We start from the raw sequence: 22,263 nt of genomic DNA, 5'->3' as shown, positions 1-22,263 counted from the left end.
AAACAACCTTAACGACACGTAATGGCTTGTCAAAAATTTAGGCGCGAAAATGTTGAGGTTATGTTATTAAAAGAAATTTTTAATTAAGCAGTAAATAATTGTAAATCATTGTAAATAGAGTAAACATGACTGCCGACAGCGAACAGCTTAAAAAAAAGTTGCACACAGCCTTAAAATTGGGGGGTTTCAACGTTCGCAGGTAACGACTTTCATTTTAATTCAGTTATTTACGTTTGAATTACAATTACAAAATTTTATTTTTAGGGAGTTTTGTAAACAAATTGTTGATAAGTTTTTAGAAGAAAACGTAGATTTGGATAATACTCATTATTTTGATAATTGTATTAAAAACTTGTGTAACAGTCTAGAAAGTCAATGTCTTTTAGGACGAAGCATTGAAAAAGGACATATTGATAGAGCTCTAGAGGTAACTCTTTTGATTGCAATACAAAAAAGTATAACATCTTGTATTGTAGGTTTGTCTTCATTCTGGTTATGATAGAAATGAAAGCATATTTAATGTAATTAATGCATTTGATTTTCCAAAACTTACCTACAATGTTGATAGAAAACAATACTTTTTAAGTAATAAGAAACCTAAACTTTTATCAACTCCAGACTCTAAAACGCAACTGTTTTTGGACAGATATACAACAATTTTACAGAGGACAAAAAGAAATTTCCAACAAAAACTTGCAGAAAATGATTCAGTAAAATTAGAGTTACAAACAGTTGACTATTTACTTACTCTCTCATATGTTTCTCTTAATCACACATTAATATTAGGTTCACTTTTGCAAGTTTCTGAAGGAAAATATTACCTAGAGGACCCAACAGGGATGGTTCAATTAGATTTAACCCATGCTGTGTAAGTTCTTGTAAAATGACCAATAAATTAACTTATGAGGCATTAATTGTCAATAGATATTATGGAGGATTATTTGTGGAGAACTCTTTTGTCTTGGTGAATGGTTACTATGAGGACAAAATAATTAAAGTTTCAACAATAGTTCTACCACCAGGTGAAGAGTATCACAATTCAAGACCCCTCTTTCACAATTTAAACTACTTTGGGGGCCCTTCAGCAACACCATTGAAAGATTCAATAAAACTGAAAGAGCATTTACAAAGAAAGAAAAGTGCATCATTCATGTTTTTCTCCAATGTCTGGTTGGACCATCCTTCAGTAAGTACACACATTCTGTGATTTTTTCCAACTTCAACAATATTTTTAGACTTTTGAGAAACTTGAAGTACTCTTTGATGGATTCAGTTCTATTCCGCCAGTGGCGTTCGTTTTTATGGGGAATTTCATGTCTGAATGCAACAGCCCTGATAGGATAGAAAATCTAAAAAAACTTTTCAAACAATTGGCTGAATTAATCAACAAATATACAAATTTGGTCGCTCACAGCAATTTTATTTTTGTGCCGGGTTTAGAAGATCCCTGTACTTCATATGTGGTTCCAAGGTGGGACTCGGTCACGAGTTTTCTTTTGTTAAGAGACATATTTCAGGCAACCCATACCTCCCTGTGTGACCGAGGATATGACTAAAATATTGAACAAAGCCATTTTTACCACAAACCCTTGCCGCCTACAGTATTGCACAAAAGAAATCGCAGTTTTTAGGGCAGACGTACTCCCAAAACTGTTACAAGCGTCGCTACATAAGCCGCCTAAAAGTGAAATTGCAGACAACGTAAGTTTCATTTGAAAGTGGTGGCGCCGGGCAATTGATTTAAGTCATGTTGTAGCTCACGAGAACCATAATAAGTCAAGGTCATTTGGTTCCTTTGCCTTTGAACGCCATCACGGTGCACTGGGACTTCGACTATGCTCTAAGCTTGTACCCTTTACCAGATTTGGTAGTTATTGGAGATAAGGCAGAAGCTTATCAAGGACAGTACAAAGGATGTCAACTGATAAATCCTGTAAGTTTGGTACAGGTGTTTGGGTGGTAATGTTAATTCAATTTGTAACAGGGGTCCTTTTGTGAAAACGGCTTCCAGTTCAAAGCTTACACTCCAGCGACTGACACTATAGACGAATGCGCTTTATAGCATGAAAATAATTTGTAATGGTATATAAATTTATTAGTTAGGGATCAAACATAATTCTGAATAATTAAATTGTACACTTGAAAATTAATTTTATATTATATACAGATTTTGTATTAAAATATAATCTACTGAAGTCACCCTAGGGCAAATCATTAAACACTGATTTAAATAAAGTCTAATTTTAATACCGACTAAGACAATACGTATTCATGAACTTCAATTTTGAGGCCTTAACAGTAAATCAAAAAATATCACACTGCCAAACTTAAATAATAATTAAAAAAGTTTTAGTTCAAGAAAAATACACAATATATACAATAGTACGTAACGATACTGTTACCAATTTTCAACAAACATTATAAATATCACATAGTACTAGGTTCTGTCTGTTCCAAAACGGACACAGTTGATCGTTAGTGGCACGGATGTTGTTCGAACGCTATGAATTTCCTGAAAACGACAACGTTAACGTCGAAACCGCGCTCAAAAAACCTACTTACGCTCTTTCTCGTATCTCCAGCACGCTTCTTCTCTTTCCCTCGCGTCGAAATACCATAACGTTATTGCGTATCTTGTGTCGTAAGCGGGTTGGACTTCGTGGGGGTTTCTTCGGTCTGACCAGAAGAACAGCAGTCGGTCGAAAAGGGGCTCGATGTCTGCCACCTGCAACGAACACAAAAGTCAGGTTTGAGGAAACTGCAACACAAGAAAAACACCGGCGTACCTTGTCACCCAACCATCCCTCGGGGAAAATCCTGAGTAATCCTCCACTCTTCTTGACGTTCCAGTTTAAATTGAGGTAGTAAATTGCCGTTATGCAACGGCCGTCCCTATTCGGATTGTCTACGTGTTTGACGTAGTGAGAACCCAAGCCAGGGTAGCACGCGACCATAGCCTGAAAAATAATTGATGAGTAAGAAAGTTGTCCAAATATCGATTCAATCCGACTTTTAATGTTTAATTGGCTTCATTACAAATTAAGAAACCGCTGTTTAAGAAAAAAATGTTCTCTAGAATACACTCGGTGGCTTTATTCTCACGTCTCGAATGCTAGTTTATTCATTACAAGCATTATTATACATCAATTAATTAAAAGAAAATGTACCTATATAATTACAGAGCCACCACAAATCTCATTTATAATAATTACAACATTTTATAAGAGTTGAAAATTATTTTAAAATGTCATTTAGCCATATATTATTATTATTGATAATTCTGTACTAATTTCAATGGAGAAACTATGAAAAACTTCCGTTGCTTTCATTTAAATTCTCCATCCGAAATTACCATAAATTCGTGACCTGTTAATTTTTAAAACGTTCGTCTGTTTATTTAAAAGAGGCCTACGTGAGTTTTAGCTTGTGCCAATCGTCAAAATTCAGGTCGCACGTTTTCACTTATAGATAAGCGAATAAAGTTGCAACAATAGTGCTAATAAACAACATTTCTCCTCTTATCTTAAAATACGTTCGATTCCGCGGAAGTATTTCATCAATGATTTACGATCACCGCAATGTTTTCTAGTACGACACACCACTCGATCAAGATCATTTTTATTTATCTCGTTTTTCAATAAGTGGATGTTGTTTTGTCTAAATTGTTATATTTAGAATCGCACTTGGTGAATGTCTGTTAAAATCTTCCCGGTTTAATACAATTTAATTAGCATATCCGTAAGATGCCCGCACAAGAAGCCTTGATCTCCCTCCTTCGCATTCGTCCAATACAACTTAAAAGTGCAACACACAAATAACAAAAGTATAAAGTTATAAACAAAAGTAAATGTCTAAAAATCATCAAGTTTACTACCAACATATTTACATATTTATTTATATAAGTTTGAAGCGATTAAATCATTCGTTGTATTTTTTAGATCCATTTTTTTAACCAACACCTTTTTTTATTCACTTACTTCATTATTTATTTAATATTTAGCTTGTCTTGTAATTGATTTCCGACTACTGGGCAATAAAAAAAATTGTATCAGAATGAACTTACTTAGCCCGCATTGTGTTGAAATTCTCCCGAAACAACGCACTTTTTGTCGAAAACGTGAAGCATCGATTAAACAATGCTCAATCAAAACTTTCTCAGAAATATCCGTAAATCAATATTTATTTTACATATTGACTCGTTAAAATTTAATATAAACATCTTACATCACAACATAACAAATGAATAAACAATAATCACTTATTTCAAGTGTGAGACATTTTACAAAAATTATCGATCGATTTTGTTCTTGTTTCATCTCTTGGAAATCTTCAACTGTCAATCTCCTTTTTCCAAGCAGCTTCGGCCGGCCTAGAACTAAAGTGAACAAAGCGGTTGTTCTTGATTGCTGTGCGAATTCACGGTCCTCGCATTGGCTTTAAGTGTGTTATTAAATTAATTTCGTTCTTGAGCTACTGATCCAAACCCATATGAGAATTATCCGCGATATTTCTTTGAAAGTTCCTTATTTGACTTTACCAAACAATGGAAAAAAGAAACGCAAGTGTAATAATTGGTCAGGTTTACTGCATTTTTCTCCTCTATCCAAGGTTATCTTGAATTTAAATAATCCACATGCCTTCGGTTCAACAAACAATACCGATGTGTGTTTTCATCTTGTTCTCAGAATACAAATTAAACAGAAATTGTTAATAAAAATTATGCGATTCGACGCGTGTGGGCTTGACAGACTTGTCCTAACGAGGACTACTGTGAATTACACGAGCTGGGAATAACGCAAATAAATATGACACACGTTTGATTGAATAATATTTCTATAACTACATCGATTAATGTACAGTTAATTTCAAAATTATAAAGTACACCTAATTTTCTACAGTGTGAATTGCACTTACATTTTTTGTCAACGATCAATGTCAATTTTGACAAACAAAATGCTAAATCTAACCAAAAACGTGAAAGTGCTCATTCTTTCCAAATTAGAAGAAGGGTGGTCGATCCAGAGGGTAGCCCAGCATTATAACATCGCGAAGAGCACCGTGCAGAGGATAAAACAGACAATATTATGGTGTTCTAAAACATCAGCGACATTTTTGTTGTCAAACTTACCTAACCTATGTAAAAAATATGACGCTCAAATTTCAAAATGGCATCTTTACATGTGGAAAAAATTGTAATCAATCGACTTCTTGATTTTTGAGGTGTACTCTATAATTTTGAAATTAACTGTATGTAGTATTTCGGTCTTTTTTTACCTTCAACGTATAATATTGCACATTTTACGTTAATAAACTAACAAAAAAAAAAAAGACGTCGACTATGAATTTTGGCCGAAAAATGTTTCATCATCATGCACTGCAGGATTCAGGATTTTGAAAGATGGAACAAACAGATTAAAAAATAGACGGAAAGCGTGGAGAATATAGAATTACTTATTTTGATGTAAAATGGATAACATTAATATGTATTATATGTATGTACGCTGCGTCTGGACATGTCTACCAACATTTTAACGCCAGAAAATTTAAAAACTTTACAAACACGTAAAACAGATACATTTATTTATGAATTACTTTGTCTGTCGTAAAAGAGTACTCATTGTTGAAAACAAAAGTAAGGCATTTACATACATTCAACAAGTTATCATTTCATTCATAACTGACTTAACATGTTCAAAGACCATTTTTCCAACTTCAAAACTACTGTTTACAAAAATCAGTTTCAAACATAAGATTTTAAATAACACATAATAACAGATACGAAGCAATAAATTTATTTATTAAAGATTATTTTCCACTGAGATATATTGTTATGCTTTGCAAATATGAAAAGGGAATTCCTTGATTTCAAGTGGCTGATATTATGGAGGCCAATTTTATGTTCGTAATTAGCTGCAATTTGTAGCTACTGTTAAGATAAAAATCTATTATCAACTGAAACTGAACCAACTGAATTGTACTCATTGCATACGTGTAGGCATGTCAAAATGATAACACTAAGCTGGGCTTATTCAACAGAAATTCCAAAACATTAAGACTGCATTATTTTTTTATCGTCATACTATTTGCAAAAACAAAATTCTGACACGTAGACACCTGAAACTGCGAGTCTTATTTTTCAGTTCGTAATTTTGTACATTTTCTATGAAAAAAATGTATGTATTTAGAAAAAAATGAGATTCAAGTAAATGCTGAATTTTGTTCACAAACGTTTAGTTCTTGTAAAAAATAGATTTTCTGTTGACATCTTGTGGTCATGTTGTTTACATAAATATCTCACACTTAATAATAATAATAAAAATTTGCTCCGGTTTTAAATTAGTCAAAACGGACATCTGCTAGAAGCCTGTCTTGTTCTCAAGTCGTCTGGACAATTTGACAGTAACGATAAATATTATTTGAGTAACAACAGAAGCGTGGTGGATGGATGGTCAATAATAGTCAAGCTGGTCTGTGCTTTCAGGGTTGTCATTGTTTCACATGATTATCAATTTGCTCATTAAGTCCTGAGAATGGATATCAATAATAAGCACCTTAATTAGTCTGTATCATTCTCATTAAGCTTTCAGATTTTGCTCACTTAACTTGCTTCTAAAAGGATTGATATACGAGTCAATATGGTATCTATGTCACGGTTTTCGCATCGAAACCCAAATCAAACAATAATCCTACAAATTTTTACCTTTCTTTAAAATATGTATTCTACTGTGACTGCATAAGTAAATTGTAACAACTGCCGTATTTTTATAGCGACGAATATATGCAAATTAAGCGATTAGGTCCATATGTTGACTACGATGATAATAAGAAATGCAAACTGAGTATAACTGGTGTATTTAATACTAAGGAGTTCGTTCTACAAAAATGACATATTCTTCAATGACAATAAAACAAGTTCAACTAACTGATTTATTTTTATATTGTTAACCTTGCCGAAAGACATTTAAATAAACAAAGCCACCCTAAATTGTCAAACAAAACAACGTTTACCTAAATCCATACTGTGCATTATGTTTGCTGTTGACGAATTCCAACTCATAATTGACAAACATATTTTGCAAAACATTAACTATCTATTACAGTTACGTTTCGCACAACCAAAATGTGCAAGAACCGGATCAATAAATATAAATATCTAACGGTACTTTGTACAATCTAGTGTGAAGATATGTTGGTCATATGTGAAATTTGAACAAATGATTACGAGAAAGAAAAATAATAAAATGTTTACTTATATAACATTTTTCATATAAAAAAAAATGCTTGTTTTCTTTCTTTTCACATTTACTCATTTAATCTTGTTAAGTGTTATATCCATAATACGTATTTTGACTAGGATCGAGATTAATTTTTTATGAAACACACTACAAACAAAAACATGTCACTCAAAAATGATGATAAGTGTTTGTCGAGCAAAAAATTTCTAGTGAGGGTGCAATCATTAAAAAAAATACAACAAAGCTTTTTTCAACGATTTATTAAAGTAATAGATTTGTTATTTTAAATTATCGCTTTTATTTAGGTTCAAATTTGAAATTACTTTCTCTCCTTCAGAATAAAAGAAAACAGGAAAACCCAACAAATGTAGTCAGACCTGGTGTTGAATAACAAGATGTGATATCCAATAGCATTCTAAATTCATTCATTACGAATTTTTTATGAGAAAATATTCATGAACGTTTCAATTTGTTTTGTCAGAAAACATGTATAGTCCAATTTTTACCCTTTTGAGGTGACGTCACGATTTTCTTACTCGTTTCCTCTCTATTGAAACGGCAGAAACAGAAAAAAAAAAACAAAAAAAGCGGTACGTTTATTAATTGTTGGTTACTTTGTGCTTATTTTATGCTCCTGTCAATTTGACAATTTTTAATTTCTTTCACTTATTACAATGATTACAAACATAACCTTCCTTCAATTGTCAACAAATTTGAAATTCAATTCAAATTTATTTCTGATCCTAGCTCAAACATACGTGAAGGTACTAGATAATGACGTCATCGCAAATGGGTCAAAATTGGACTCTACTATTGCCAGCACGGAATTTCGCAGACTTGAAATTTGACTGATATAAGATGTGAAAGAGGCTTTAGGTGCTAGTCATATTAATAACCTCATTTTAATATCTACTATTGTCACATGTCATGTTGACAAATTGCATTCATCAATCCTGAAAAGTTGCAAGTGCTTAGAGGTGATTTTCCGAAAACTGAAGTCTTTTATTAAACTTTGAAAATCAATAACTAAAATGTAAAATAATTGTACATAATTGTGACAGTTTTTTTTTGAAGTTCAGTCAAAATTAATTATTATGACCTTTTTGGCAATAAAGCTCGACTACATTGGTTTTTTTAAATGACATAAATTGCTGCCCGAAATTCCGTGCCTCCCACTGTACTGTCGGTGGACATAAAAAACTGAGACAAACATCACAATTGTATAAAGTCAAAAATCACAAATATACATCGTGTAAATTTGGCTTTTTACAGATTAGGTTATAAAAATTACGATATTCTAATGATATATTGTCAGAAACATCAAGTTAAAGTTCAGTTCTTTAGGCCCATATGTATAAAGCGATGTCCAGTTCGTTGTTAAAGTTAACATAATGTCAAGCGATCTGATTGGGGGAACATTTGAATCAGTCAATCAAATTCCGACTTGACGCGTTGTTAGCTAACATGATGTTAACTACATATATAGCTTTATACAATCGGGCCTTTATGATCTCGTCAAGAACAACAAAATTGTCATGTACCATTTTTTCGAAATATAATTTTCTTTTCAGTATTTTTTAGTCAATAAATTAACGAACTGTCTATTTCCTAGTTATTTAACCGAACGACAGTGACCATGATATAATAGTTTTTGTAAAATCAGCGCAAAACATTGTGATTTTAGAATAAAGTTTTTCGCTCTGGGGCCGAGGTAGAGAGGAGTATATATTTAGTTAGTTTTATCCGACTCCACAAGGCAGGTGTTTATGTGTTGTTTCTGTGATTTAATTTTTTTTTAAGCGTTTATTTTCGAATAGTGAATACGTAGATATTGTGTAGTGTATTGTGAAGCGTGCGAAAGTGCTGCTGTGGGGGTACATGAAAGACTTGGTATATTCGATCCCAATTGATACAACTGAAGTTTTAAGAGAACGAGTGGGAAAATGCAGCCGCAACAATTCGCAATAACAGAGGTATGTTGGAAAGAGTGAAAGAATTAGGTATTTCGTCGGCGCCTTCATTATTGTACTTCTATTGATAATATCGGCAGTCACTTTGAATAATGATTAGTGATTACTTCATGATAATTTTTACGGATTAATACACTAATTTCAGGAGACATTTTGTCATTATCTTAGGTATGCACGATTCATTAGGGTCAGTTTACAATATTTATTATTAAAATTGTTTTCATTTCATATCTATCATATGATTCTCTTTTTTCTCTTCCACACTTATCATTACAGGTCACAGTAAGGGGAGCAGTTGTTAGCCGCTGTGCATAAATTAGCAAAAACCAAGTGAAAGTTTTCTTGCATTTGTTTTTCGTTCTTCTCTTATCAGCAGCGGCGAAGCAAATAATCCCCATAAGCGGGTAACGAAATTTGTGCCAACTTATTGATACGTTGTACAAAGTATCTACAGTGTGGAATAAAATGATTTACATCTAGTTACCTTTGCATTACCCTTGTAAAAATACGAAATGCCGCTCTACAAAAAAAAAGAAAGCCTAACCTCAAAATATTCCAAAAGCAAGTCACAGCTAGTGTTGAAAGTGGCCACCAACGTTTGTTAATTCAATTTAGTAAATTGTAACAATTGTCAATTCGATTGATGACATTTATTGACAGAACTAATAGTTCGGCACTTCAAAAAAAAAGTAGAGCGGTACAGGAAAATTTACTTGTGCAAAAATTCCAAAGGTAACTAGATGTAAATAATTTTATTCCACACTGTATAAAAGAACGTATGTATATCATTAGTCCTGTTGAATTTGAATGTATTTTATTTTTGCCGCTCTGTAGCATATTGTGGTACCAAATAGAAAAACAGAGGTTATGTAAGTCCATTAATAACAGGTTTTTAATAGAGACTGTTGTAAGATGAAACGTAATTGGAATATTAAAAAATTGAAGAAAATGACAAGCAGAACAGCTAAGACGTCGAACTCACAACTGACGCTAAGATTTAATAATTTGACATATTGAGTGATTCAAAATGATTGTGGATGTTCGAAAATTTATATGGCAACTGTGTAGGACAGAGTTGACATTTCTTTGACAGTTCATAGTCGCGCAATTTTTAAAATTGTCAAGTCAACGTGCAACACAGTTGCCACATAAATTTTCGTACATAGTTGCTATACTTATCCACAATCATTTTGAATCACCCAATACATAGTTCGACAGAATAAAATTCTAGAGCCACATAATTCCACAGAACTCTTGATATACGTTCTTTTATGGACACACAATTGATCTAGCATCTTTTAGGTTCAAAGAGTTAATTTTGAAAACTGACAATATGTATTTATTTTGAGTGACAATTCAAAAGTCTGATACCCAATGAGCAAATTTTGATGTCCCAGCTTTTAATGTCACCGATAGTACGTACAGTTGCGGCCGTTGAAATCTCAGACAGGAAAGATTTAAACACTCTGTATAAATTCCGAAATTTGATTAGCGTAAACAGGATTTTCATCAAGGATTATAAAGTCAGTGTCAGTACATATTAGGTCAGAATCGCGCGTAACTTTTGAAATTCCGCAATTATCTGATTTGCAAAAATGTGTTTGACTGAGGGACGGTGTGAGTATAAGAGCCATTGCGAGAGAAATTAATGTGGATAATGTTTGAGTGACATTTTGAGAAACGTCACTTTCAATACCATTTACAAAACTAAAAGTTTGGCGTTGTCAAAGTGTCTAGAGTTTTCAACGGCCGCAACTGTACAATTTTTGCGGACATGGAATCTTGGCCACAACTGACAAATATGTGTGAACTGGCCTTTATTGAATATAATTCAACTTTTGACTCGATAATACAATTTTTCCGACGACCACTATGAAAAATGCGTAAATTCGCACAAATAACTATTATTGAAAGTTGGCTATTGCATGCAAATAGCGAACCCGTGTGCAATGAAACTGGTTAGCCAATCAGATACCTTCTAGCCTGTGCGCAATGAAATCATTGCACACAGTTGTAGTAACCATGGCCACCAATGTATGTTTTGTCCGCAGCTCTGTCGAATAATATTTGAAGTTCGAAGGAATACCGAATATTAGCGTTTTTTTTTGTGGTCGTCGGAAAAATATCGTGTATACCACGTGTTGAAAATTCGATTTCATTTTCAACTCTTGATATACAATATACTATTAGATAATACCATTTCCCTGCTTTTTTGATGTCACAAGAAAAACTTCAGTGATTTTTAATAATTGTCATTCATTAATGACACTAATGATTGGTTTAGGTACATCATTTTTTTAGAAATGTCTAAAAAATGTTGGCCAAGATTCCGTGTCCGGAATAGTACTTTCAAACACATGTTTTAATCGCCCACTGTAAAAAAAAATAATTTCAAAATTAATGTGAACCCCTGGAACGGGTTCTACAATTCACTTCACTTTTTCTTATCGGGTATAGCTTGCAAGTCACCTTTCACATCCATTACCACACCCGGTACATTTTTTCGAAACTAGTAATTCCATTGAAAAATGTACGACCTATGCACAATTTTGGATAGATCTGTCGACATTTCTCACAAAAAAATCCACCATTACATCATAAACTATTGGATAATCAGTCGTGCCAATACCGGAGTTCCGCAATTTTGCAACAGTTTTCTTCAGAGAAGTTCTTTGGTCGACACCTACTCAACAATACATTTGATCAAACTTTCCACTGGCCCACCAGCGATAAAATGATCGGACTTTGATCACATTTTTCATAAAAATTACAATTAATGGTCAGCTGTCGCCTGTCTTAATGTCTAAATAATGACGGTCGGTGCTCCATCGACTGACAAAAGTTAAACGACGCTGCTCTCGAGTTTGGCGCCATAAAGAATTTTTACAAAATTCATTTGACAAAAACTTATCTAATCTATAAATAATTCGCGTTTGTGGAAACATCGCTAGCAAACGAAATTTTGCGTACGTGACTGGCCGCATGCTGCGAGCTGCGTCATTTTAGAGAGACGGAGCTTACGCTTCGTGCACGAGTTGAAAAGAGACGGCGGTTTTCTGTGTTTACTTTTCACGAGTACAGGATTGTTTATAAACAGAAAGGCGACGTGGTTCAGGATCAATAAAATAAGTAGAGTCCTGAATGAAAATTTGTGCTGAAATGTATTTTTTTTTAATTGACACTACTCACGCTGGAATAGGGTCGCTGACGCTCTGAAGCGGACATTTAAACTAACCTTAGTCCTGCCGTTGATGTTGTACATTCCCAGTTTGCTTGTGTTTGCCATTTTGTTTGCCGTTTTGACGACGGCGTCCACTTGACTAATTAGCTGCTGAATGTTGGGGCAAGACTCTTCTTTGCCGTCGATCCACGTAATTTGGTCCCCCCGAATAGTTTTTAAATCACCTGAGCCCCTACTAGAAACCAACTGTCCGTCTTTGAAGACACCTTTCGTGTACATTTGTAAAACTTCAAAAAGAACCGCTTTACCCTTCTCTTCTCCTAGAAAATTATCAACAACACAAACCCCATAATCGTCCATGTCTTGGATAACGTTGCGGCAGATCTCGTCGAGATCTTTCCGCTGCTCTTTCACATTCCAAGGATTCTGCTTGAAGGATATTTCGGGAAAATCTTTAACACTTGACTTCTTCGGATGGACAATGTTTTCACCGCTGATCGGCATGGCGTGTTTCGCTGATTTTAATGCTCTTTCCGTGGACGTCTTGTCGAAGTCTATGTGGGGAGTGAGAACTTCCGGGAGTGAATTCAAAATTTCACTTTCGCTGCTGCCCTCCTTGGGCATGGAACTCTTTTCTAGGGTTAGGGCTAATTTGGCGCACTCGGCACGATGTTCTTTCCAGTCTTTTTTCTGGTGTTCTCTAGAACAGTAAATTTTCGACTTGCAACGGGAACAACGCATCAACTTTTCTCTCGATCCGCACACCGCACAGCTTATATCTGAACTCATCTTAAATACCGGATCGACTTGACACCGCCGCCATCATCGCTTTGATCACTTTTTTCACCTTGACGCGGATTCTTCCCTGCAGGGGGCGACACACGTCAACAGCTGATTGAAATTCCTAATCCTAACCTATATTTTATTCTAAACTTCTGAACATTCTCATGTTTCATTTCTCCCTTTTTGTAAACACTGCTTTAAAAAACATCCAATATTCAACTAAGTCGACTATCAAATTTTTCCATATTAATGTAAAAAGCATAAACAATCAAATTTCTTAATGAACCTCTAATCAACTTTAAGAATGTTCTGTATTTTAATCTCTAAAACTTTGACTGAACATCATACTATCCTCAAAACAAGTATCAAACGTTTTTTCCAATTTTGATTTCCATATGGATTTATGTCCAGCAATTATGTGTTTAAGTGGTTGCTCAAGACGTATTAGATTTGGTCCCAACACTTCAACAGTATTCATCAAAAGTTTACCAAAACTTTTATCCCTGGAATGATCTTCAGCAATATTAGATAACATTTCAACCAGTTTATTCAAGGCTTCATATTCTACTTGGTTGTTCAATAAACTTTCAATGATTATTAAATGATTGTCATTCAGTGTTTTAACAGCAAGTATAAAATCTCTGCAAAAATAAACACTGATTTGGTAAGATTATCTAAAAAAAAATAAATCTATACAACTACCTGACCAGTGCAGATTGAAAATTTGGATTTAATTTTTTTAAATATTGTAGACACATCTTAGTTTCTTCTTCTTTCAGTTTTGTCATGATTGAGACAAATTCTTCATTTAATATGGTAGCATATGATGAACTGAACTGATCTAGTAACATCAATATTTTGTCACAATATTCCTTTTTAATCTATAAAAATGTACATAGCTTCTTAAATTACTTTTAAAATAAATATAATCTTTACCCTTGGGATTAAAAGGTGGTGACAAAAAATATTAATTAAAACATTAGAAACAATACTTTGTAAGGAGTTTCCCAAATAAAAAATTTCTTCACTACTTAATGTTTGATTTAACATATCAAACAACTCTTCTAATTCAGTACTAACATATTTAGAAAGATTATCTTTAGCAATTTTTGATAAATCATTTTGTGTTTCTAAATTTTCTTTAATACCAAAAGCAACATCACTTATGGCAAACTTATCACTAGCTTGTGAGATAACTTCCACATTTTCATTTTCTGGTCGTGCCGGAACTTCTGTTTCTTCTTGAGAACATAGATCTATTGTTGGTATTGTATTTACATTTTCACATTCTTTTAATTTCTGAATTAAGTTTGGATCCTGTTATCAAAATTTTCCCTTATCATGACAGTACTGCATTTCAAAAACCTTACCAGTGCTAATAATTTACTCCAGACTTCATGGCTTCTTAACTTACATTTTTTGTTTGATTTTTGTTTCTCTGCCACTTTTAGAAAATTAACTAATTCAGGCTCCACTTCTTTTGAAAACGTGTAGCGTGGAACACTCATTATAATAATTCCAAAGTGCTTTATAAACTTTTTATCACATTTTTGAATATTCGTAATTGACGTCTGTCAAACATCCGTCAAATCTGTCACAACAAGGCTGTAACTTGTAACCTCAAAATGTCAGACGATGCAATTTTCGAATTTCTACATTCTGAACTCATCAATTACGTGGTTAATCAAAATGAAGTTAAAAATAAGGACGGCAAAGTAACACTTTTTTATTTTTGCGAACGCTTATTTATTCGTAACATTCCAGGATGAAGACTTGTCCAATATCGAATACATTGGTTTCTCAACAGGATACAGAATGATAGAAAGGTATGACCTCAATAGTTTGTGGACCTAAATGCTTCTTAATGAATGTTTAATCAGGTTGACAAAAGAAATGCCGCGTTTTAAAGATGAGCTTGACACAATGAAATTTATTTGTACTGATTTCTGGTCAGCTATTTATAAAAAACAAATTGACAATTTGAGAACAAACCACCAGGGAGTATACGTGCTGCAAGACAATGGATTCAGATTTCTTACAAAGTTGTCTAATGGGAAGCAGTACTTAGAAGTGGCTCCTAGATTTGTAGCTTTCACTTGTGGTGTTATTAGAGGTAGCTTAGCAAATTTAGGCATTGCATGTCTAGTTACTGCTGAGGTACAAAATATGCCTTCTTGTAAGTTTCACATACAAGTTCAAAGGACAACATAAGTTAGGAGTTCAATTAAACACATTTTCATTTTTATAAATGTATATTTTTATTTTTATAATCACTTCATTTTTCACTTAGGACCATTACCAGAAATGTAGTGTAAAAGATCAACTGCTGTAATAATCCCAATGGGCTTTTCAATAGCTGATTGTCCTATATCTAACAAAAATTAATTAATAAATAAATTGCGTTAAACTTTTGTAAGAACTTACTGTGTTTTTCCAACACAACCACGTAATTTTCGCGTTCTAGAATTCTCGAAACCAGTCCTAAATTTGCAGTGTTCATTACTTTGGGAAAGACAGTCACTGACGCCCTGTCTATTGAATCACTTGGTTTAACGTTACCACTGATCAGTACATTTAGTAATTTTTGCATGGTCACCATACTCATCATACTCCTAAAAACAACATTTAAAGTTTGTCTTTAATAAGCATGTACAAGGACTTGCCCATTTTTATCTACAATAGGAACTTGATCAATCCCTTGTTTTTTCATCACATGTAAAATTCGTTCGCATGTCATACTTGAAGTTGCAGTTATAAGCGGTTCCACTACGAAGTTCGCCACACTGTCATCCCACCACCTATCGGCAAAATTATGAAACAATCAAAGAATTCTAAATTCGCTCGTACCAGTGGTTATTGACATTGACACACTCCTGAAGACCTTTGGCCTCCATCCAGTGGTCCGACACAAACTTCGTAAGATAATTTCGAATGCTGTCGGGGATAATAACGACAACTTTTTGTCCTTTCTTCAAATTACGAGCCGCTTTGATAGCAGCAACCATGTTTGCACCAGCGCTACCACCTTAATCCACAAATTTTTAACAGAAAATTTCAAATTGAAATGTGTCGTACCGCACAAAAGTCCCTCTTCTTTTATTAATCTTCGAGCCATCGGAAGAGATTCTCGATCATTTATTTTCACCCACTCGTCAACAACAGATCTGTCGAATCCTGTCGGGATAAAATCGTATCCTACGCCCTCAACTTCGTAAAAATCGACGTCGGTTTTATTCAGTTCTTCTGGAACGGCTAGAATCGAGCCCTCCGGATCCGCCCCCACGATCACGGTACTGGGCGACTTTTCTTTGATTTTTTTCCCAATTCCTGTGATGGTGCCTCCCGTCCCGGTTCCAACAACCTTCAAATTTAACTTTAAGCCTGTCACTTTAAATCTAAACTGTGGGACTAACAATCATGTCAACTTTTCCATCGCATTGGTCCAAGATTTCTTCAGCTGTCGTATCATAGTGCGCCAAGGGGTTCCCAGGATTGCTGTACTAAATTACAAAATCAATTACTCAACGTACTTATTTGTCTGGTTGTGATACCTGATCCAGAATAATTGAGTCTGGAATTTCCTTCTTCAGTCTGTGACTCACACCAAACAGTCCATCTGGAGAAGTCGAATCGGCAGTGATTGGGGTCCGCACGATTTCAGCTCCAAGCGCTTTCAACACGTCCACTTTTTCGTTGGACATTTTCTCAGACATGACGATTACGCAACGATATCCTTTGACGGCAGCTCCCAATGCTAGCCCTATCCCTGTATTACCGGAAGTAGGTTCGATGATCGTACATCCGGGTTTCAGAAGTCCGGCTCTTTCGGCGTCTTCTATCATGCGAAAGCCGATACGGTCCTTGACCGATCCACCAGGGTTGAAGTACTCGCATTTCGCAACTGCGAAAAACAGACTTTTAAATTATGACCTAAGGCTTTAGTAGTTGACATTGCAAATAGACAAAATTGTGAAGTAGGTGCAACGTATATATTTTTTTTTCTTTTAATAATTATATAAAAGCGTTGCCCATTCGAATATTTTATTAGGTACTGTAGATTAAATTCCATGCTGACATTACATAATCTACTCTTATTAAAAAAATGATTACAACTAAATTAGAAAAATCTCATCTTATCTATCTGCAGTTGATTTTATTTGCCAACAGGTTTTATAAACATCTGATTAGATAAAATAACTTGTTTTTTTTTTAAAAGAACACTTGATAATTTAACAGTTTATATTGTAATGAATAGTTAAACAATCAACACCGACGGAAGATATTAAAACACAATTACGTACTATGATACATGATAATATTGATAATAGTACGTATTAAAGCGATTTGAATATTTTTTTTTACATTTTACTTATTCAAAACTTTCTCGATTTAGTTTTTAGTTTCGTTTATGGCAATAAGTGAACTTTTCCCTCTCAATATCAAATGCATTTTTTTCCAACAGAAATGACTCCCACTGTCCCGCTAGTTCTATTTTAAGACAACAGCGTTTCCAATATGTTAGAGTATAACGCCTTTCAAATAACCTCTTACTGTTGAACAGAAATTAAATAGAAATGTAAGTACAACATAATTACCGCCACAAAAACGATTTGCAATTACAATTTTTAAATTAAGATGCCATAGTTTAGGTTGAGGTTTCAACTTAGTCTGAAGATGAAATCACGTTAATGTCGTTTTATCCTTTGGAATAAAAAAGTTCGTCGCATCAACTCCCAATTTATTTAATAAAACATTCAATTTCAATTAAATAATTTTTGTAGAAAATTACATATTCTGAAAGTCCCGTTAATGGGCACAAACAAAATAATGTTTTAAATAGTGTTTTTCGAAAATAATCTGATGTCTTTTTATTTAAGCGTACGAGATCGTAGAGAATCGGCAGCCCCACGTGACCCCTATTTTTTGCACCCTGTATTTCAAATATTTTTAAACCAAAATACTCGTTGCGATCCAGCATTTACTTCCAGAAAACTGTATATTCTTGTTATATTACACAAATTATGGAATGTTCCTCTGTCAACTATGGAATACTTTGACATAATAAAGTCACGTGACGTCATTTAATGCAAATTTGCAATCTTGCTTAATTAATATTTATAATTTTCAGCCCTTTTGCTTTATAATAACTTACACACATCACACTCTAGCCCGAAGCTCTGTGGAATCTTAGACAGTCTGACTAGGGGCGTATTCCCCACAGCTTTCGTAACATCAGTTAAAATTTTCTCTGTGGACCTCCTGTTCAGATATCAAATATTAAACAGAGAATTGGGATAAAATAAAAACCATTACCATTCTATCCTGCCGTGTGGTGAAGATTCCGGATTTGCATTTTTATGCCACGTGCACTTTGGGGCCTGATCCGGTGTTAAAAAGCGCTCGTTCAGGACTGAAACAAATTTCAGCGCGTGTTTTTTGCACTGGGCGTTCGGGGCCTTTTGTCCGTTTATAATTTCTGCCATTGTTTTGGAGCTCGTACCGCGCACAGGTTAAGGTTATAAATGAAATGATTTATTGGTTTTGTGAAGAACCAGTCTACAGATAGTTACGTCAATGGAAATTCCAATAGCACAAGTGATTGTTCGGCAAAGTGCAGCTTGAAGAAGTACAGAATATTGTTGGTGAACTGGTGTAGCACCTGTTGTGTATTGTTTGCAGGAAGATAGGTGGGTGATCGAGCACGAAACCACGAGAAATAAATTTTTAGTAAATGAGATGCGTTTAATGTTATCGTCAAGATTATATTTTTTCAGTCAGGGTCATGGGATTGCCAAACTCGAATTTTATTTATTTTCCAAAGAGTAAATAGTACAATATCGGTTAGTAGAAGTTATCAGGATGTAACGCAACCAAAGTGAAGAAATTCGTTTATTATGCAATAGAAATTACAAAAGAGTAATAACGTTAAGGATGAAGTTTATGGCACAATTGAAATTGAACTGTGTGGATTTGAAATTATATATCATTGTTTTTATTTAACCTAGACCTCAACGTCATTAAAGTAGATGCGATTTTAATTTAAACTAATAAAAGTATTTCAAAAATATTTCGAGTTTATTTCAAATTACACTAAAGTTCTTTGCATTATACAGTGGGACAGAAATATGGCTTCTAGGGCCATAGTTTACTTATCTCTTATCTGATGGGATTATTGACTAGCTTAGAATGCACGGATGCAAAACTATAAATAGTTTTAATTTATTTTAATTATGAAAACATTGTGAGAATCAAATTTATTGCAAAATTCTTGAAGGAGAAAATACGAAATACTCTTCAGTTCACATCAACTTTATTTCAAAAATAGTTTTCCTCTTAGAGTTATCTACTTAAACAATTCACAACAATAAAGATGTGGTAGAGAGGCTGTAATCAAACACCTTAAATTATCAACTTACAAGTAATTAAATTGGCCTATGAATCTGATAAAAACATAGTCGAACTTTACTCACTATGTGATAATAGTAAGTATTCTAAATTCTGACTATCTGAAGCGCGGCGCATTTTAAAAATTAGGAGTATTAAACAATAAATTCAAAAAAACTTTATTTAACTTTGTAAACAAAACATACTACAGTTTTTGCATTATAAAATAATAATCACTTAAAGAAAATGCATGATGGATTTAAATGCCATGTATCCAGTGATGAGGAAGCCGGTGGCCCAAGACAAAGCTCTTGCTGGTTGAGGTACAACGAAAACAGCATAGACAAAAGTGTGAATGAATCTAGCAGCGGTGAATACTCTAAACAGGAGAGTGGCCCAAGCTACTGAAGGATTGGTTAAAGTATAAATAAAACCAATTACGTAAAACACAGATATGTTTTCCAAGTCGTTGAGATGCGCTCTAGAAAGTAAATTGTTAAATTTGACGAAAGAAACAAGGGACAAGATACCTTCTGATCCTCTCCACTTTGTCATCCACTCGAGGTTTAATTTTCATGGTGGCACCATCTTCTGGGTTTGCAAAAGCCTAGAAATTATACAAAATTAAATTTTTTCTACACTCATTTAACGATGTTTGCAGTGTAATTTTCTAATCATTCCAATTTTCTGCGACTTAAAAAAATGGGAAGGTCAAGATTTGTGCTATATTTTTTATCACAGTGTAAACCATACTAGTGATAAGTTATTGGTGTAACCAAAAAAAAACTTACTCATGACCTTGGTAATCTGATATGAAATAAATCAGTAACAAATGAATGCTTATTAAATTCAATATGAAATGTTACTGATTGTAAAAATTATCATTATTGCATTATATTATTGTATAACATCGACATTTTATTCGCAAATACTCTTTATTTGGCAATAATTACAGCAAAGCTTTTATGGCAACAATTACAGCGCTGACAAACAAAATATTGTTAAATTCATCGATTTCAAGAGAGTGTGCTCTACTAGCTTCGTGAAGCTTCATCATGTTCTCGACAACATTAACATCACTGCCATTAGACTGAACTACCATATTTTCGTCAAAATAGTCACGGTCCTGACCAGATCTCAATTTGAAAAGCGTTGTAGCAGTTGTAGTCAAGTGCAAAGTCGCATTTTCGTTAGCTTGGGTGGTGACTTTGCGGATTTGTAGGTCTCCAGTCTTTTCAGTGACGTTGCTTGGACTTAAAATGTGTTGGAGGAAAGCGGTCAGGTTCCATTTTTGCGCCAATTTAGTGTATTTCTCAAATTTTCTCAGCGGCGGTACTTTTGTATGGTTGGTTAAATTTGTCGGTGTTGTCTTGTTTATTAGCGAATATTCAGCGTACGCTCCGAAGATTATCGCAGATAACACAAAGTAAATGCAAAGAAAACGATTCATAACTTTTGTGTGACACAAAATTGCACTACATCTAACAAAATCGTCGATAAACAAATTTTGTTTTTTTAGCTTCGAGTCTACTGCAACCTGATTTATCAAATCAAAACAAATTATAGCTTACCATGAGTCTAAATCTTTCAAAAACGGTGTAGAAAGACAGGGCCAGAACTTTGGCTACGAGAACGGACGAATTGTACAAATAGTTTCGGAAAACTGGGTTGGAAAAATTCACAATTTCTTCCATATTAGGACCCATTTGCACAATTACGTTTTTACGCAAATCAGGTAGGTACTCTACTGTAATTGTGTTCCTTCGATTTGTTACTTTTTACAACAGTAAAATGCATGATGCATAAGTTTCCAATATCTGCATTCTTATCACAAATTACCAATTATCTAAACGTACCTACCTAAGTGCTAATCCTCGTTCCACGATTGAAAAAAAACAATAAAAACAGGTGAAGAATGATTCGACTAAAATAAATCCTGAGATTGAACTTAGAACCCGAAATGTGATGAAATGAATGTAAAAAAAAATCATGACGGCCGCTTTGACTGTTCTTATTGAACAGGGTAAATCGTTTATTACGATTAGTACCTACGTTTAACATAAAATCATACACTTATAAAAGAAAATTGTTTATACATTTATCGCCTGTTTACAAATCGCATTAACATTCTCTCGCTATTAATCTTCTTTAGTTCAAATTGGATACATTTTGGGATATTTTTTGGCATGGCGCCATACTGCGCCATTAAAAATTCTGCTAATTTGCATACAGGTATTTCTGTCAATTTTTAAGTTGTTGAATTGTTCTTAGTTGCTAATAATCTTACCTTGAATCTGAATCTAGTAAGACCGGTCAAGGGGGACATAAACAGCATTTTAACAACCAAAATACTGGAATAAAAACAGTAGGTGCGAAATACAGGATTTTCCAATATTGAACTGTCCACTATTTGAACCATTTTGGATGTGTAACTGCGACAGATTTAATTCGAAAATTCAACGAGCTTTAATCGGCAATTTTAGTCGACGAATGATGATTTATCACTTAATTCACTCGCTACTGGAAGAGGTACAATGACTAGCGCAAAATAACTAATCGCGGTTATCAACAACAACATAACCTAATTTATAAAAATGTATTTGTAAAAATTGCAAGGGTTGAGGCGAGGACTTAATCCTGATTTATTTTGTAATCAAATATAAATTGAAAACATTTTGCTGAAAATGACCGTTATTTTAGGTTTTTGAAA

The 22,263-nt window shown here is 33.9% G+C and overlaps 6 protein-coding genes and 1 long non-coding RNA gene across 8 annotated transcripts; 3 read left to right on the top strand and 4 right to left on the bottom strand.

Moving 5' to 3' along the window:
- Positions 1–5: 5 nt before the first annotated feature.
- PolE2 (DNA polymerase epsilon subunit 2) lies at positions 6–2,199 on the top strand. Its single transcript, XM_069036851.1, has 8 exons — positions 6–199; positions 265–427; positions 477–868; positions 925–1,186; positions 1,236–1,471; positions 1,518–1,701; positions 1,757–1,933; positions 1,985–2,199. Exons 1-8 carry the CDS (start codon positions 126–128, stop codon positions 2,060–2,062), a joined length of 1,566 nt encoding a protein of 521 aa, XP_068892952.1. The 5' UTR covers positions 6–125; the 3' UTR covers positions 2,063–2,199.
- On the bottom strand, positions 2,140–13,328 carry Hph (HIF prolyl hydroxylase). Its single transcript, XM_069036857.1, has 4 exons — positions 12,441–13,328; positions 2,787–2,957; positions 2,563–2,725; positions 2,140–2,512 (listed from the first exon to the last, which is right to left on the bottom strand). The coding sequence occupies exons 1-4, from the start codon at positions 13,173–13,175 to the stop codon at positions 2,502–2,504; spliced, it is 1,080 nt and encodes a 359-aa protein (XP_068892958.1). The 5' UTR covers positions 13,176–13,328; the 3' UTR covers positions 2,140–2,501.
- Positions 13,329–13,461: 133 nt separating this feature from the next.
- Positions 13,462–14,677, bottom strand: LOC138122608 (uncharacterized). The gene is made up of 4 exons (XM_069036858.1): positions 14,540–14,677; positions 14,106–14,486; positions 13,872–14,050; positions 13,462–13,810 (listed from the first exon to the last, which is right to left on the bottom strand). Exons 1-4 carry the CDS (start codon positions 14,675–14,677, stop codon positions 13,486–13,488), a joined length of 1,023 nt encoding a protein of 340 aa, XP_068892959.1. The 3' UTR covers positions 13,462–13,485.
- A 72-nt stretch (positions 14,678–14,749) lies between these two features.
- Trs33 (trafficking protein particle complex subunit Trs33) lies at positions 14,750–15,580 on the top strand. Its single transcript, XM_069036866.1, has 3 exons — positions 14,750–14,884; positions 14,934–14,995; positions 15,050–15,580. Exons 1-3 carry the CDS (start codon positions 14,795–14,797, stop codon positions 15,378–15,380), a joined length of 483 nt encoding a protein of 160 aa, XP_068892967.1. The 5' UTR covers positions 14,750–14,794; the 3' UTR covers positions 15,381–15,580.
- Positions 15,403–18,909, bottom strand: Cbs (Cystathionine beta-synthase). Its single transcript, XM_069036850.1, has 9 exons — positions 18,483–18,909; positions 18,322–18,428; positions 16,721–17,070; positions 16,583–16,669; positions 16,245–16,530; positions 16,017–16,194; positions 15,833–15,967; positions 15,594–15,781; positions 15,403–15,540 (listed from the first exon to the last, which is right to left on the bottom strand). The coding sequence occupies exons 1-9, from the start codon at positions 18,650–18,652 to the stop codon at positions 15,452–15,454; spliced, it is 1,590 nt and encodes a 529-aa protein (XP_068892951.1). The 5' UTR covers positions 18,653–18,909; the 3' UTR covers positions 15,403–15,451.
- Positions 17,411–18,890, top strand: LOC138122620 (uncharacterized). The gene is made up of 2 exons (XR_011156554.1): positions 17,411–17,745; positions 18,047–18,890. It is a non-coding gene; the product is annotated as an uncharacterized lncRNA (long non-coding RNA).
- Positions 18,910–19,716: 807 nt separating the features above from the next.
- On the bottom strand, positions 19,717–22,115 carry LOC138122616 (microsomal glutathione S-transferase 1-like). Of its 2 annotated transcripts, none has more exons than XM_069036868.1 (3): positions 21,841–22,115; positions 20,084–20,160; positions 19,717–20,034 (listed from the first exon to the last, which is right to left on the bottom strand). In XM_069036868.1, exons 1-3 carry the CDS (start codon positions 21,970–21,972, stop codon positions 19,791–19,793), a joined length of 453 nt encoding a protein of 150 aa, XP_068892969.1. In that variant the 5' UTR covers positions 21,973–22,115; the 3' UTR covers positions 19,717–19,790. The 2 variants fall into 2 exon arrangements, with proteins under 2 accessions (XP_068892969.1, XP_068892968.1); XM_069036867.1 differs by lacking the exon at positions 21,841–22,115 and adding an exon at positions 21,125–21,595.
- Between the last annotated feature and the right edge of the window lie 148 nt (positions 22,116–22,263).

This window comes from Tenebrio molitor, chromosome 2, assembly GCF_963966145.1.
Source record: "Tenebrio molitor chromosome 2, icTenMoli1.1, whole genome shotgun sequence".
NCBI lineage: Eukaryota > Metazoa > Arthropoda > Insecta > Coleoptera > Tenebrionidae > Tenebrio > Tenebrio molitor.
Note: the sequence above shows the minus strand (reverse complement) of the source record. Positions and strands in the feature narration are given on the sequence as shown.